The 14,467-nt window shown below is 47.6% G+C and overlaps 1 protein-coding gene across 6 annotated transcripts in view; it reads left to right on the top strand.

The window, feature by feature from the left end:
• The window catches only part of MYLK (myosin light chain kinase), a 247,120-nt gene that overhangs the window by 179,418 nt on the left and 53,235 nt on the right, over positions 1–14,467 (top strand). For all 6 annotated transcript variants that reach the window (XM_084802385.1, XM_084802386.1, XM_084802387.1 and 3 more), the window contains one exon: positions 13,741–13,791. In XM_084802385.1, coding sequence (XP_084658511.1) covers positions 13,741–13,791 — 51 coding nt within the window. The remainder of the gene's footprint in view (positions 1–13,740; positions 13,792–14,467) is intronic.

Genomic DNA, 14,467 nt, shown 5'->3' with positions numbered 1-14,467 from the left:
CACCCTGACTGCCACCTCTGTTCCCATGCTCTGCCCCACTCCCTTACAGCTACTTCACACTGAGCCCTCGGGAACCCATCTCCTTTCCTCTCTCGTGCCTTTGCCCTCACACTTCTCTCTATGGGTGGCTTTCTGGTAAATTCCCAGTGGAGCCACCTCAGTAACTTTCCTGAGCATCCAAACTTGACTGACTCCTTCGTGGCACCATGGGGATGTACCTGTATGCCCCTGAAGGTCAGCACAGTCCTCAGAAGGACCTCACTAGTGTCTTTCAGAGACTTATTTCAGTGTATTAGAAATAGTCAGAGAGAGAGGGCGCAGCTGTAACCAAAACTGTGCATGGCCACCTCCCTCATTCTGAATCTGGGCTTCCCTGTGACCAACCTCTCTAATACTGTGCTTAGGGTACATGTTGCTTTTAGGTCCTCAAAAGTGCAATTTTTAAAAACCAAACTGTTTTAAGGTAGTATTTGAAATGCATCATATTAGTTAGTTCATCTTTCTACCAGAGCAGTTGTAAAATATAACCTACATAATCAATATTTAATACCTATCAAATAAAATTATATAATGATAGATCAGAAGTACCAAAAGTCCTCAGGAGCCATCACGCTGCCCCGGCTTCTGATGTGCCTATGAGTGCGATTTTCTTAGCAGAACTTTGCTCTGACAGTTTTGGTTTTTATAAGGCACAGTTTCTTGGGCAGTCCCCAGAACTCTCTTAAGTTTTAAAATAAACAGAAAGCCAGGCATGATGCAGACTTGTACTCCCAATATTTGAGAAGCGAAAGTGAAGCTAGCCTGAGCTACACAATGATTTCTGTCCCAATCTGGGATACAGAGTGAAACTTTAAAACGTGAGTTTAAGCAAAACAAAACAAAGCCAGAGGGTAAGGAAAGTGGTGGGCCTTGTTCAGAAGATGGCTTGTCTTTCTGTTATAAGGCGGGGTTCCATGGCTGCTTTACCTTTCTGTGTAAAGCAGGGTATCCGACTGAGGGGTTGGAGGTCCTCAGCCTTCATGTGAGGGGTAGCCAAAGTGAAGTGACAGTTTCTCCTAGATGTTCACAAGAAGTGAGATCCTCTCCGATAGTGGAGAAGCCACAACCATCAGAGTAGACTTTTGTAAACTGTTAAAAACCCAGGAACAGCCGCACAGATCTAGGAGGAATGAGTTAGTCGAGTCATTCTCCAAAATTGTTGCCTGGCGCTTGCTGTGCTGCCCATGGGAAAACATGAGCAGATAAATTGTTGTTCTTAGGAGAACAGTCGGGATTGTGACACAGGCGGTGATGAGGTGGCTCACCTGTCAGGAGCAGAGGTCCTGCTGTCTTTAGAACCCTGCCCTGTGCAGGCCTGAGGAAGGTGAGGCAGGGTCAGAACAGAACTATGGAGGAGAAAAACAAGTGCAGTGAGGCTGAGAAGACAGTGAGCAGACCCAGCACTGGGCACTTTGCCCTGCAGAGCTGGAGGCCTTGAAACACCCAAGCCAAGTCATCATCACCGCACTGGCAGCCTGTGTGTTAGATTCACCTGGAGAGCTTGCCAGCCACCATGCCCAGGCTGCCCCCCGGAAACTGGGGTGGCAGCTGGATTTCTATGTCTGTCGACATTCCCAGAGCATCCCAGTGTGTGGCCATTACTGAAAATCAGCCTTTCGGTAGGAACTGGCTTCGCTGTCCATGGTTGATTCAGAGCAGAAGTGAGTATGCCTGCTGTCTCTGTGAAGTGTGCTGAGTCACCCAGGAGCCCTGTGGAGACAGCCTTAAGCTGAGAGAACGGGGCTGGCAGAAGTGTTTGGGCTCCAAGGGAAACACACAGTCAGTCACCAGAGGGTTAACTCCACCCACCTGTCTACAAGGGAGCTTCACTCCTCTGTGGTCCAGCGATGGACACCTCACCCCATGCACCCTGATGGCCGCATTGCCTCCCTGTGCTGGCTTGGTCCCTAACAACCTAAGCCTATTGTCATTCAGTGCATTAGGTTAAAGCTCTGGTTTCCCCTCCACTTGCATTCTTGTCCTTTAGAGATTTGCATTGACAAGATAGCTTTCCAGGGAGAGAAAGTAAAGGAGATAGATGTCTTTTAGGTCTTTTATCCTTTGGGGAATAACTTATTGTTTAGTAATTGCTGAGGTTATATGTTTGTGCCTGCTTTCTCATTTGAGCATTTCCAAACATATAAGAATATACCAAGTACAATGTGAAAATCCTCTTCTCTCCCCTGTTTGATTCAGACACTCATTTGCTTTTTTGCTGCGCACTTTATACGTCTGTAAATACACGAGCACCTCAGCAGCAAGGGCTTTTCCTCTCTGCCGAAACGGAATCACACATGGCGGTCTGTATACGCCCATCACATGCCATTTCTGTTAGCATTATTTCTTTTATTCCCAGACATGCTCGATTCTCTGGACATACATGCAGTTTTGTCAAGGCTGTGAAGTGCCTAATCTAAGGAGGAAATCCATCTTTCCTGAGGAGAGGGCGAGTGACTTTCCTGTCAAACAGAGGCTAGCCAGACCCCTCTCAGTGCACCCTCCTGTTCCCAGGGGTGCTTCATTCCTATGAGCCAGATGTTGGCTGTAGGAGTGGACAGCATTGACCACACTTGCCTAGGATCCCCGCCCCCCTCCTGCCTCAATGCCTCACTGTAGCAGGAGGAAGAAGCCAGACAGGCAACCCCCAGACCCCCATGACTAAAGTACTCGTTAATCTGCCAATCACCAAAGTCACAAGCCACAAACACGAGAGGGAGTTTGCGAGGGTTTGAAGTGAGGAGGACGCAGGGGCAGGTTTTGAAGGAGGGAGAGGAATGTGGTTTATGCGGCTTGAGGAGGAATGGTAACACTGGCCGGGGAGGGGAGGCAGGCGGGAGCTCGGGCGGGCGAGAAGCTGTGCAGATGCTGGAGGGAGTGGTGGGAGGACAGCTGGGTCAAACAGAACCCGTGTTCTGAGCGCCCGTGCACAGCATCGTGTCAGGAGCGCCTCTGCACGACGGTGGCCTAGCCTCCGCTGTCTCACAAACTCTTGTTGCTTCTGCTTCATAGCGAAGCAAAGCTGAGCCTTAGAGATGGAGCTGCCCTGGCTGGCGTCTCCTGGCTGGTAAGGAATGGGACTGTGGTGGTTTATCTTCCTGCCACATCCCCTTTCACCTCACCATAGACTTGGCTTTGCTCTACGCTGTCCGCACAAACACAAGGACAGCAGTTCTTTCCCCAGCCCAAAGGGGCAGTAGGAGGAGGTGGGGTGGCAGAGGTGTCAGGGCCTGGAAGGAGACAAAAGGAAAGGCACTGAAGTGTGTCTGTGGATCTAGAGGCCTGGCAGTGTTTTCTACTGCATGCCTCTCAGTAGGATTTTTAAAATAGCCATTTTGTTATCATTTTTCAAAGTTACAGAAAAGGTCCAAATACAGTAGAGAGAGCTCTGTGCTCCTTTTACTTAAGAGTCAATGGTTGTTTACTTGGTGTCCCATGGTTTTTATCATTTTCTGTGTATACATTTATAAATTTTCACTTAGATAAATACCATTTTAAATCATTACCAGATATTTAATTTCTTATTCATTATGTGTCTCCTAAAAATATAACTAAAATGTGATTATTGGAATCAGGAAAGTTGACACGGAACCAGAATTATTATCCAATCGATTCACAGTCTACCCTCCATTTTTGTCACTTGGCCCAATAATAGCTTTTGTGTTTACTTTCTCTTCTTGGTAAAAATCTAATATCAGCATCCCTGGAATACTTTACCTACTCCCTCAGCACAGAAATGGCTCCTCTTCTTGTTTTGGAGATAAAACAGAGGTGGGGTACCCTAGTCTATGCCTGAGCTGAGCTGGCCACTGAGAGACAGGAACACCTCAGTGAACTGCCATGTGTCCAGAAGCTGGCTCATTGTGATCATGTCCCGAGGGATTGCTCAGACATGGGGCAGAGCAAGAAAGCCATGAGGCCACAGAGCAGGACACAGAGGTCTTGGTTCTCCCTCTAAACACATAGCTTTCCTCAAAGTCCTTGGTCCCTTTAGAACTCAACACCCAACAGATGCCTTCCGTGGCTGCTCTCAAACTTGCCCAGCTATGACACCAGGCCACTGATGGAGAGACGTGAGGAACACGGTGCAGGGGAAGCTGGCTGATTCTCCCTGCCACTTGTGTGCACAGACACCCGAAGCTATAGAAGCAAAGCTGGGGTTACACAGCGATGGGAGGATCCTGCAGGGAAGGTGGCCTGGAGCCTAAAGCCCCACTTTGGGATGCTCCTCCTGAAGGGGGTCTCAGTAGCCAATGGGATTCTTGTGAGTTTTATGTAGAGGAAGGGAAGTGTACCACTTGGTTGAAGGAAGCATTCATAAGTCTTTAGAGATGATTTTAGAGAATATGAGTAAAAAAGAGAGTGAAGAACCAATGGAGCGTGGCGCCAGCATCGTAACAGACTTAGAGTCTGAGTAGGAAAGAGATAATGGGTATCCACTGGGTTTTACAGCTCAGCATAACAGACACTTGAGTTGCGTGCACAGCATTTGATTTTCCTAACCAATCCATGAGCTCCTCCTGGTTTAAGGGCCCCTGCCTTTACTGTTCTGTGACTTAGGGACAACTCAGGTGCAGTGTCCTCTTGGGGTCTGTGTCTGGCCCAGACACTCACCTCTGGAAGGAGCTACATATGGGTATATGACCACAGTGGAGCACTTCTGATCACAGGGGTTTTTTTTTTTTCTTTGTTTTGGCCTCTCTTGTGTTCTCTAGTTCTCTATAAAACTAAAACTTGTGCCAGCTTGAAATTCTCTGTAGATATCAAACACTTTGTCCAGTATTTTTGGTCTTCTATAGGATCAAGTTTTTTTAAAAACCACGGAGAAAACCATTCTCTGCAGGATATGGGAAATGTCAAATCCTGACCAAATCCACAGGGCTGGAGGAAATCTAGAAGAAGTTGGGATTCGGCAACGAAGTTGAGATTTTTCTAACACTGAAACACATAAAAAATAGCTAGTGTGCTTTTATAAATGTCCCCCCTCCCCCACCCCCAAAGCCGGCACCAACCCTTCTTAGACTGCACTAGTGTGGGTATTTGAATATGGCAGTGCCCCACATGCAGGTGCAGGTGCCTGGGACACAGCGATGCCCCTCCCTAGGTGGCTACTTCTAGCCCTTTCTTCAGCTTTTCTCAGGCTCCCCACGAGCTGATTAGCTGCCAGCATCAGTCCTTCCCAGAAGCAGCTGAGGAGAGCCTGACATGGAACGCTGGCCCTGCTGGCCTGGCTGCGCTAGACTCCTCTTTCACAACTGCCATGGCATTCCAAAGGTCTTGGAAATGAGAGACAAGAGGAGTCGTGTTCCTCTGGAATCTTCTAATGTGACTGCCTTTGCTATGAGGGGAGGTGAGCGGGCAATTGGCCCAGAGATGTTCATTCTGGGAAAACAACCAATATGTTTTCACATGTCTGTAAGAATGTACTAGGGAGAGTCCGCGGGTGAGAGGACAGTCCTCGGTGCCTTGAACCTTCCTCAGTGGGTGTGGGCGGGTGTGCATCAAGACTTGGCCTGCAAGCTTCAGCTCCCTTGCCAGCATCAGGGGTGGCTCTCTTTCCCTTCCCCAGCTTGTGTCACTCCCAGGAACCTTGAGTAGACAAGTGAGTGCTGATTTGGGGAACTTTAAAGGGTTGGGTTCCTATTTATAGTTAACTACCTAAAAAGGGAAATGTCCCCAGAGAGGCAGAGATCCAGGGGGCCTCCCTGTACCCAAGACTGTTGTTACCACTACACTAGCTCTCAACTGTCTTCTCAGACCCACTCACTCTGCAAGAATAGGAAGGGTACTCATCTGCCATCAGATTGAGCAGACCAGAAGCTTCCCTGAGGGACTGACCCTCTCCCTTCCATGTCAGAAGGAAGGTTCTCTAGGTCAGTACCAGTTTAGGCTTGGGCAGGGTGGACAGAAACAAAAGATGGATTACCAGATTCAGTCACGAGGAGCAGATTTTTTTCCAGCAACACTTCGGCTTTCCTGCCTGAGCCTTTACTTTAGTTATGATTTTAGTGGGCTGCTTCACCCCTAGCCTCCATCTGCCTTCTAGAGCAGAAGGCTCAGTGCCTGGCAGTTTTCATCAAGGAGGTGACAGAGCACACTCTTACTGTTGTGTACAGTTGCAACAATATCTGCGCCCCCTGGCTATATCTCAACATCAATTCATTAGAAATCCTGAGGTCCACAGAGGTCCCTGTGACCCTTAACTTCTAATAGCTACTTATCAAGCCCATGTCCTGTTTGCTCCTAGGTCCCAGACGTACAGCAGGGGGATCCCTTTGCTGTCCTCTGGGAACTTGGCGTATACATTTTCTTAGTAGGTTTCTAAACCGGATGGGCCTGGGATAGACGCAACTAGGAGAGGCATGAGCTCTTCTTGGAGGTGGCGTGCCTGAACTGACAGCTTCTTGAAAAATGTAGAAGTCAGTCGATGGCGCCAGCATGTGCAGAAAACCCATGGCAAGAGGCTGGTATGCAGAAAGATACTGAGTGTGCTGTACTATAGGGGAGCACCACCTAGGGGAGTACCTAGCCAACCAATAGCAGCTGGGAACCCGGGATTCTCTAGGTGATCACAAAGCACACTGAAATGTGAGAGCCACGGGCATTGAGAATAGAGGACATAAGGAGGAATATTAGCCAAAGGAATAGTGGGGAGGGAGGCTGGAGACGAAAACCGGAGCAGATCTCAAGGACCTTGTTAGACCGGGTGGACTTGGTCCTGAGTGCCGGTGGGTAGCCACTAGAGAGGTTTCAACAAAAGAGACTTCAGATTTATATTTGAGAAAAGTCACTTTGGTCCCAGTATGGCAGATGTGTTAGGGCAGGGACTAGGGGGACAAGAGGCCTTGGGATGGTATCAAGCTTAGACTGGGGCAGTGATGGTGAATACTGGGGTGAGGGGCAGCAGAGACTAAGCCCTTAGTCAGTTGGTGGGATTGATGAGCACTTGTGCTCATGGACTATGGGCAAGAGGAGGACCTTGGAAGATGTGGGACAAGAAGCACATGGGGAGAAGGTCCTGGGTTTGATTTGGGGAAGAGGGGCTTAAAGTATGGGTTTAGAATCTTCTGGAGCAATGATGTCTGGGATGTGAGACACAGAAATGGAGGATCAAAAACATGGGCAGGAGAGATTGACAGAAGGGAGTCTTGAGTAGCAATGAGCAAAGTAACCTGGATGAAGACAGGGGAGTTGAGGTGTCAGGAAGGGTGATGGGAGGTGGCCGGCTGCCCTGGGAGGTGCCCGGCTGCCCTGGGAGGTGCCCTAGCTCCCTCTCAGAGGCAGCAGATGGAGGGCAGTCCATTTCCTGCCTTGTCCTGTTGCCCTTGGCCATCGTGGGATTTACAAAGATGGTTGGTTCCTTTTTGTAGTAGGATGGCCCTCTCCAGCAGTTGCTAATGCAGAAAGCTTGGGGTTCTGGAGACAGAGTGAGAGACAAGGTTCCAGGGGATGAGATAATAAGAAGGGTGAGTCTAGAGGAATGGGAACTAATTAGGGATCAGTTGATCTCTACTGAGCTTGGGCATCTGTATCAACAAGAGCTGAGGAGAAGGACCATAAGGTTTGATGACATGGAACTCACATGAGCATGTCTGCTGAAGAGGCCAACGGGGTCAGATACTGATTTAGTCCAGAAGAGGTGACAAGAGCAGCTTAAGGGAGGAAGGCTTCATTTTGGCTCACAGTTTGAGGGTGGCAATGTAGTGGTGAGAGCAGCTCTGACTGTGGCACCGACTGCTGGTCACGTTGTACCCAAGGTCAGAGAGCAGAGAGTGAATGCTGGGTGCTCGGCTCCCTTCCTCTTTACTCAGTCAGTACCCCTAACTATTGCATACTGTCGTCCACATCCAGGGTGAAGTGATTCTAAATCCCATCGTATTGGCAATCAAGACTAGCTATCACGCTCCAAATAACCAGAGGAGCTAAATTTGTCATAGAGAGCAGAAAGGTCCTTTGGGATCTGCTTGTTTGGGAAAGAGTGCTGAGTGAGGGAAGGGACCAGTGCAGAGCCTGTACTGTGTGCTGGGTTTTTCTGTTCCAAAAAAAAAAAATTATACTTCTCGAGTTTTTTTTAATTTTTGCTACACACACTTGTTTGTTTATTGTGTGTACATGCATATGTGTGCGCATGCACCATGACTATTGTGAAGGTCAGAGGACAACTTGAGATTGTTCGTTTTCTCCCTCTGGGTCAGTCTTGAGGATGAAACCCAGGTCATCAGGCTTGTCAGCAAGCATCTTTCTCCACTGAGCCAACTTGTTAGCCTTCCCCAGGCTACTCTTTAAATAGGAAACCAAAGCACTGGGCAGTTATATAACAAGCTTTAAGCCCCTCAGCTTAGCATGATGGGGTGGGATTTGAACCCAAGTCCAGCTCCAGAGCCTGAGCCCCTCTGCACAGGGACAGAGAAGGGGTTCAAAGGCTTGGAGGGTGGAGTATGTGCGCTAAAGAAAAAAAACGCAGCCGGACACATGGCAGCCAGTGGCTCTGTTTCTAACTGAGCCACGTACAGCTTTATGAGTTCCGGAAGCCAGCAGAGTCACATGAGACCCCCAACCCCCTCTTCATGAGGTGGAAACATGGTGAGGTACCCTGCTTGCGTTTGCTCACAGTAGAACACCTGTGAGGAGCTTTAGTTTTGGAATCCTGTGACTCAGCTTTTCCTGTGTGCACAGAGCACCATTAATGGATTCCTACAGATGGTCAAATGGAATATGTATAGCATACAGAACATTGTTAACATTTAAAGTTGTTCTTACTGAGCAGATTCAAATGCTAATTCAAACAGCAGTAACTACAAGTCTATAGAACAAATTTATGATGTGGCCTTCAATCCTATTTAAACCTAACACTGAAAGATCTGTTATTTGGTGCTAGCTTCTAGCCACATAGGTTTCTCAGAGCCACCAAGCAAGGGGAAGGCCTTTATAGCTGCCCACTGCCTTGTGTACCCTCAGGTCACACCCCAAGGACTGTCTTCTTCCTTTTCATTCACTCCCACCCTTTCTGCAGGAGCTCTATGACAACTAACTACAATGGTGTGCCAGGGCTGTCATAACAAGATGGTGGACAGGGTGGCTGAAACACAGGCCAGAAATCCAAAATCAAACTCTCTTTTGGTTTGCAGGTGTCTTCTCCCCGGCCTTCCTCCTCATATGGTTCCCTCTGTATGTAGAGGTCTGCTCAATTGGGGCTCTCTCTCTCTCTCTCTCTCTCTCTCTCTCTCTCTCTCTCTCTCTCTCTCTCTCTCTCTCCCTTCTCTCCCCCTCCCTCTCCCTCCCTCCTTCTCTGCCCATTCCTTTCCTACTCTCTCTCCCCTTTCCTTCTTTCCCCTCTTCCTCTTTCCTTCCCTTTTTCAAGGTCACTAATTAGATTGGACTAGGTCCTGCCCTAATGACCCATTTTAACACAGTCACCTCTTCAAAGGCCCAATGTCTGAGGCAGTATCATTCTCAAATACTGAAGGTTATAGCATCAACACATGTGTGGAAGCAGACACCATGCAGTTGTACCAACCGTCCCCAGCTCTGGACAGGTGTCTTGCTGCTTCCTTATACACCTACCCTCTCCATTTTCCTTGGCCATGTCCTCTGGATTGGTGTGTGTGTGTGTGTGTGTGTGTGTGTGTGTGTGTGTGTGTGTGTGTGTGACACACAAGCCTCCAGCATCATCCTGCACTTTGCTCTGCTTATATCTGGACATCCCTCTCAACATCTATCCTCCATCCTTGCTCACAGTGACATTCTTTCTACTCTCTAGGCCCTTCCAGGCCCCGTTTGTCACCCAGTTGTCACTAGAGGTGCATCTCCTGGGGTAAGCCCTGGCGCTGCCCATATCTCATTGCATTCTTCTCCCTCAGTCTTTGACACAGCTTCTCAGATCTCATTTTAATTGCAGCTTAAATCTGAAATCTTTACCTTCCGGTATCTGCCAGTGTTTCTACATGGTTCTGACATTGGCTTCTAGAAGCTTACCTACAGATCGATACTTTCATCCATCAAGTCCACTTGACCGGGCCAAACTATTCATCACTCACATTCCCATTCCATTTTCCTTTGCTACAATTTCCCCCATGTTTCTACATAGCAATTCTCAAAGGACCTGTGTACCCCCACTTTGTTTAGTTCTCTAGATTCTGTTAATGCTTCCTCTGTCACTCATCCATCTTTTCTGTGTGGTCCTTCTAAGTGCCTTCCAAGTGGTGGCAGTATCCTAATTGGATGTCCTTGTCCTCCTAAAGAATTGTGAATACCTGAGTGAGGGCACTCAGACCCAGTCTGACAGCTGTGTGTGAAAAGGCTCCTTGATCATTCAGGCTAAAGACCCAGCTCTCTGGCACACGAGGCTAACACTGTCCGTCAGAGCTCTCTGTAACAATAGACATGTTCTGTGCCTGCACTGCGTGACAGCCACTAATCATGTACAGGTTATTAAGGACTTGAAATGAACTAAGTTCATTAGAGGAACTAAATACTGAGTTGTCTCTAGTTTAATTGGCATACTAGCTTCACTTCATCTCCCAGCTAGCCTGCTGATGACCACCACCATCGCCATCTGACTGCATCGTCTGCTGCTAACCTGGGCTCCTCCCCGTTCTCTATGTCCATCTTCTTAGGCCTTGGGTCTACCATTCCCCAGTGATGACCTTGTGACCATATGCTCCACACACACAATGCTCTCTCTTCTGCTGCATTTGAAAAACTGGATGTTACCTTATTTTTAGAACAATTTAAAAGACCTATTTATTATTATTTTATGTGTATGAGTGTTTCTTTGCATGTATGTATGTGTATCATGTGTGTGTTATGCCATTGAGGCCAGAAGAGGGCACCAGATCCCCTAGAACTGGAGTTACACAATGTTGGAAGCCACCATGTGGGTGCTAGAGACTGAACCTGGGTACTCTGTAAGAGCATCAAGTGCTCTTAATCACTAAGCCATCTCTCCAGTCCCCTTAGCTTACTTTTTAGCTTCCTAGTGAACTCTTATTTTGAAATAATTTTGGCCTTATAGGAAAAAAATCACAAAAAAATGTAACACAAATAAATATATTTTACCCTTCAGATTCCTCAGATATTAACATTTTACTGTTTGCTTTTTCATATATTCTTTCTTTCCTTCTGGTTGAACTCAGGGTCTTGCCTTCACTAGGTAAGTGCTCTTCCCCACTGAGCTATATACCCAGCATTCCCTATTTCTCCATATTTCTCTTTACCTTGTACACACACATATACATATACATACATACATACATATATACATACATACATAATTATGCTTATGAGCAGCTTGAAATAAAATTATAGCTATGAAACCTTGAACATTTAAATAGTTTAGACTTGATTTTTCCTAAAAATCAAATGTGTTCTATGAACCACATTACGATGATCAAAATAGAAAAGCATCAAAAGGGTACTATCATCTAACTTATTGACTGTAGTCACACACTCTCAGCTGTTCCAGAAGCATTCTTTATGGCCAAAGGGAGATAAAAGGTTTTCTTGTGAACCACACTACCTAATGTTTAGGACCTTGAAGCCTAATTTTCAACACGTTTGGTTTTTCTCTCCACTACCCTGCTTCATAGTGTTTACTGAGTGGTACATAGTAGGCCCACAGCAAGATAGGGAACAGCTGTGGCAGCCAGCCAGAGGGGAAGCAGGCCTCTCCCTGAGGCTCAGCTACTAGGCCACAGTGGTCTCCAGGTGTTTCTGTCAGGGTCCCCTCCTTTCAGTTGTCCTCTCAGAGAGCACTGTCTCCTCTGTGGAAATACTCAGAGCTGGCCAATCCACCTTGTCACAGAGCACTTCCACAGCCATGGCTGGCCCCAGGGCTGCCCCTCTACTCTGTAGTAGCCAAGTGCCTCAATATCCACCGACTCATTTATTTGGCATCAGTTACTGAGTGCCTACTGTGTGTCATGCACGTTAGACATATAACAGCGAACAGCAAAAACACTCCATCACAAGATACTGCACTTTGGTGGGAAAGGAAGGGCAAACATAAAACAGGTGAATATGTAGTTTGTTATATGGCAAGTACTGAGGAGGGTGATAAATCAGGGTAAGGGTTATGAGTAGAGCTGCAGTCTCTCTCTCTCTCTCTCTCTCTCTCTCTCTCTCTCTCTCTCTCTCTCTCTCTCTCTCTGTGTGTGTGTGTGTGTGTGTGTGTGTGTGTGTGTGTGTGTGTTTGTGTGTGTGTGTTCTTGTTCTGTGGTTATGAGAATAGAAAGCAGGGCCTGTGCTTGTCAGGCAAGCATTCAGTCCTGAGCTAAATCCCTAGCCCAAGGGCTAGGATTCATATAAGGCACTTACGGCACATCTCCTTGGTGATATCCCCCACCCCCACCCCCCTCCGCCCTTGAATTTCAGTGTCATTTCCCTGTGCGTCTTCTGCAGTGCCCAGTTGTGTGAGTCTTGAACCATTTGAGAGGTCACTTAATGACAACTAGTCAGGACAGGTCTCCCGTGCTGCCTGCCAGTCCTTCCCTGATCTGTCCTCTGTTCTTACAATATGGCCTTTCTAGAGTGTCAGATAAATAGGAGCCTTTGAGTGTGGCTTCCCTTAGCTAGGGAGAAAAAGCAGTTATCAACATTAAAGAGAAAAGGGGGCCATGAACTTATGAGAGCAAAGGAAGGGTTTGAGGGGGAGGGAGAAATGATATATTTTGATTTCTGTTTGTTTGGTTTTTCGAGACAGGGTTTCTCTCTGTTATCTTGACTAGCCTGGACTCACTTTGTAGACCAGGCTGGCCTCGAACTCACAGTGATCTGCCTGCCTCTGTCTCCCGCGTGCTGGGATTAAAGGCATGCACCACCACGCCCGGCTATATTTCAATTTTTAAAAATGACCTGGAAGAAATATGAAATGAAGTCATGAGAAATAACTCATGATGTTTCTAGATGTGTATATTTTTATTTAGCCAGATAAGTAGATTTGTGCTGTGAGGCAGTTCTGTCTGAGTCAGTTTTCTTGTTGAGTTAGAGAAAGCAGAGTAGGAAGGGAAGATGGGAAGATAGCAAAATACTATTCATTCGCTCACTTTTTTTCTGACGTCGGCGCTTGCAATAGTGTCTAGCATCCCAAGCTCGCTGGGAACTCGCTGTGCTGCCCAGGCTGCCTTTGAACTTGTGACAGTGCTCTTGCCTGAGCCTCCCAAGGGCTGAGGTTGCCAGCATGAGTCACCTCTCCCAGCTTCCATTCATTCATTGATCCATTCATCAAATGTTTGGTTTTGGGAGTTGTTTTGTTTTGTTTTGTTTTGTTTTTAAAGAAACAACTACTAGTCACAGCCTGTGACCCAAAGGAAGCCCGAGACCCTTGGATCCACACCAAGGCTAATTTTAGTCGCTTTATCTGACATAATTTCCTTTCTGAGTTTCCTGAAAGTTAGGGTGAGCATGTAGTTTTCTGAGGTTTCGATTGCCATCTTTCAATAGGGCCGTGAGAGGCACTAGAGTTTCAAGAGCTTCTATCCCGCTGCTTCTAGGGGGCTCCTGTAGAGGCCCTTGGGGACTGATAGTCATGGGATCCTAAGACTGTATCAGGGCAGCAAGAAGATCCATGGGAAGATACAGCAGAATGAGGGCTTTCTGTAGATGAGCGGCCAGAGGGCAGGACAGCATCCTCCGAGGACCTAGGAGCATTCTGGGAAATCATAACTGACTTCTTAACTTGGTAACTTGTGTACTTCTTTGTTTTAGGTGATGCAACTGTAAAAAAGAAACCTGCCCCCAAGACACCTACGAAAGCAGGTAATAGCCAGAGTCCTAGCTGAGGACAAGGGAGTCATCTGCCGTAGAGCCTTCTCTGCCTCTGACTGACCGTACACGGGGAGTGGGCAGAGGCCTTTTCCTCCTTCAAGCTCCGCACTTTGGGCTGTATCTTTCTCCTCTAGGGAACCTATGCCCAGCTGCTGCCTCACCCACATGTCTCCTGCTCCCTTCCTCTGCCTCCACCTGGGTGTGCCCTATCACAGCCTGCCGGTGGCTCTTCCGTCCCTTCTGCAGAGTTGAGCCCCAGCCTCATTCCTCCACTCTACCCTGCATGAGCGTGGCCCACATCCTGCTGCTTTTAGGCCCTGCTCTGTATGTCCTTGTTTTCCTGGAGTTGTTTGTTGTCCCTGGGGAGATATTTGAAGGCACAAACCACATCGAGCCTATCAGCCAGGGTGACTGAAAGGTTAGCCACAAGGTAATGCTAAATTAAGAAATTATCTGGGACCAAGATTCAGACTGGTATGGGGAGACCCAAATTCCACCAAAACCAATCTGCGAAGAACTGTGTGGGATAAATTGTGTGGAACACTTCTGGGGATTCTACAGAGTCCCTGTGCTCAGTATGGGGTCTGTACAGGCAGGGGTCAGTACCTTCATTGTTATCTTGAAGATTCCAGAAGGGAAGAGAGGCACCAATAGGCCAACATGACCA

Source organism: Acomys minous (assembly GCF_964271855.1).
Source record: "Acomys minous genome assembly, chromosome: 11".
Classification (NCBI taxonomy): Eukaryota; Metazoa; Chordata; class Mammalia; order Rodentia; family Muridae; genus Acomys; species Acomys minous.
Note: the sequence above shows the minus strand (reverse complement) of the source record. Positions and strands in the feature narration are given on the sequence as shown.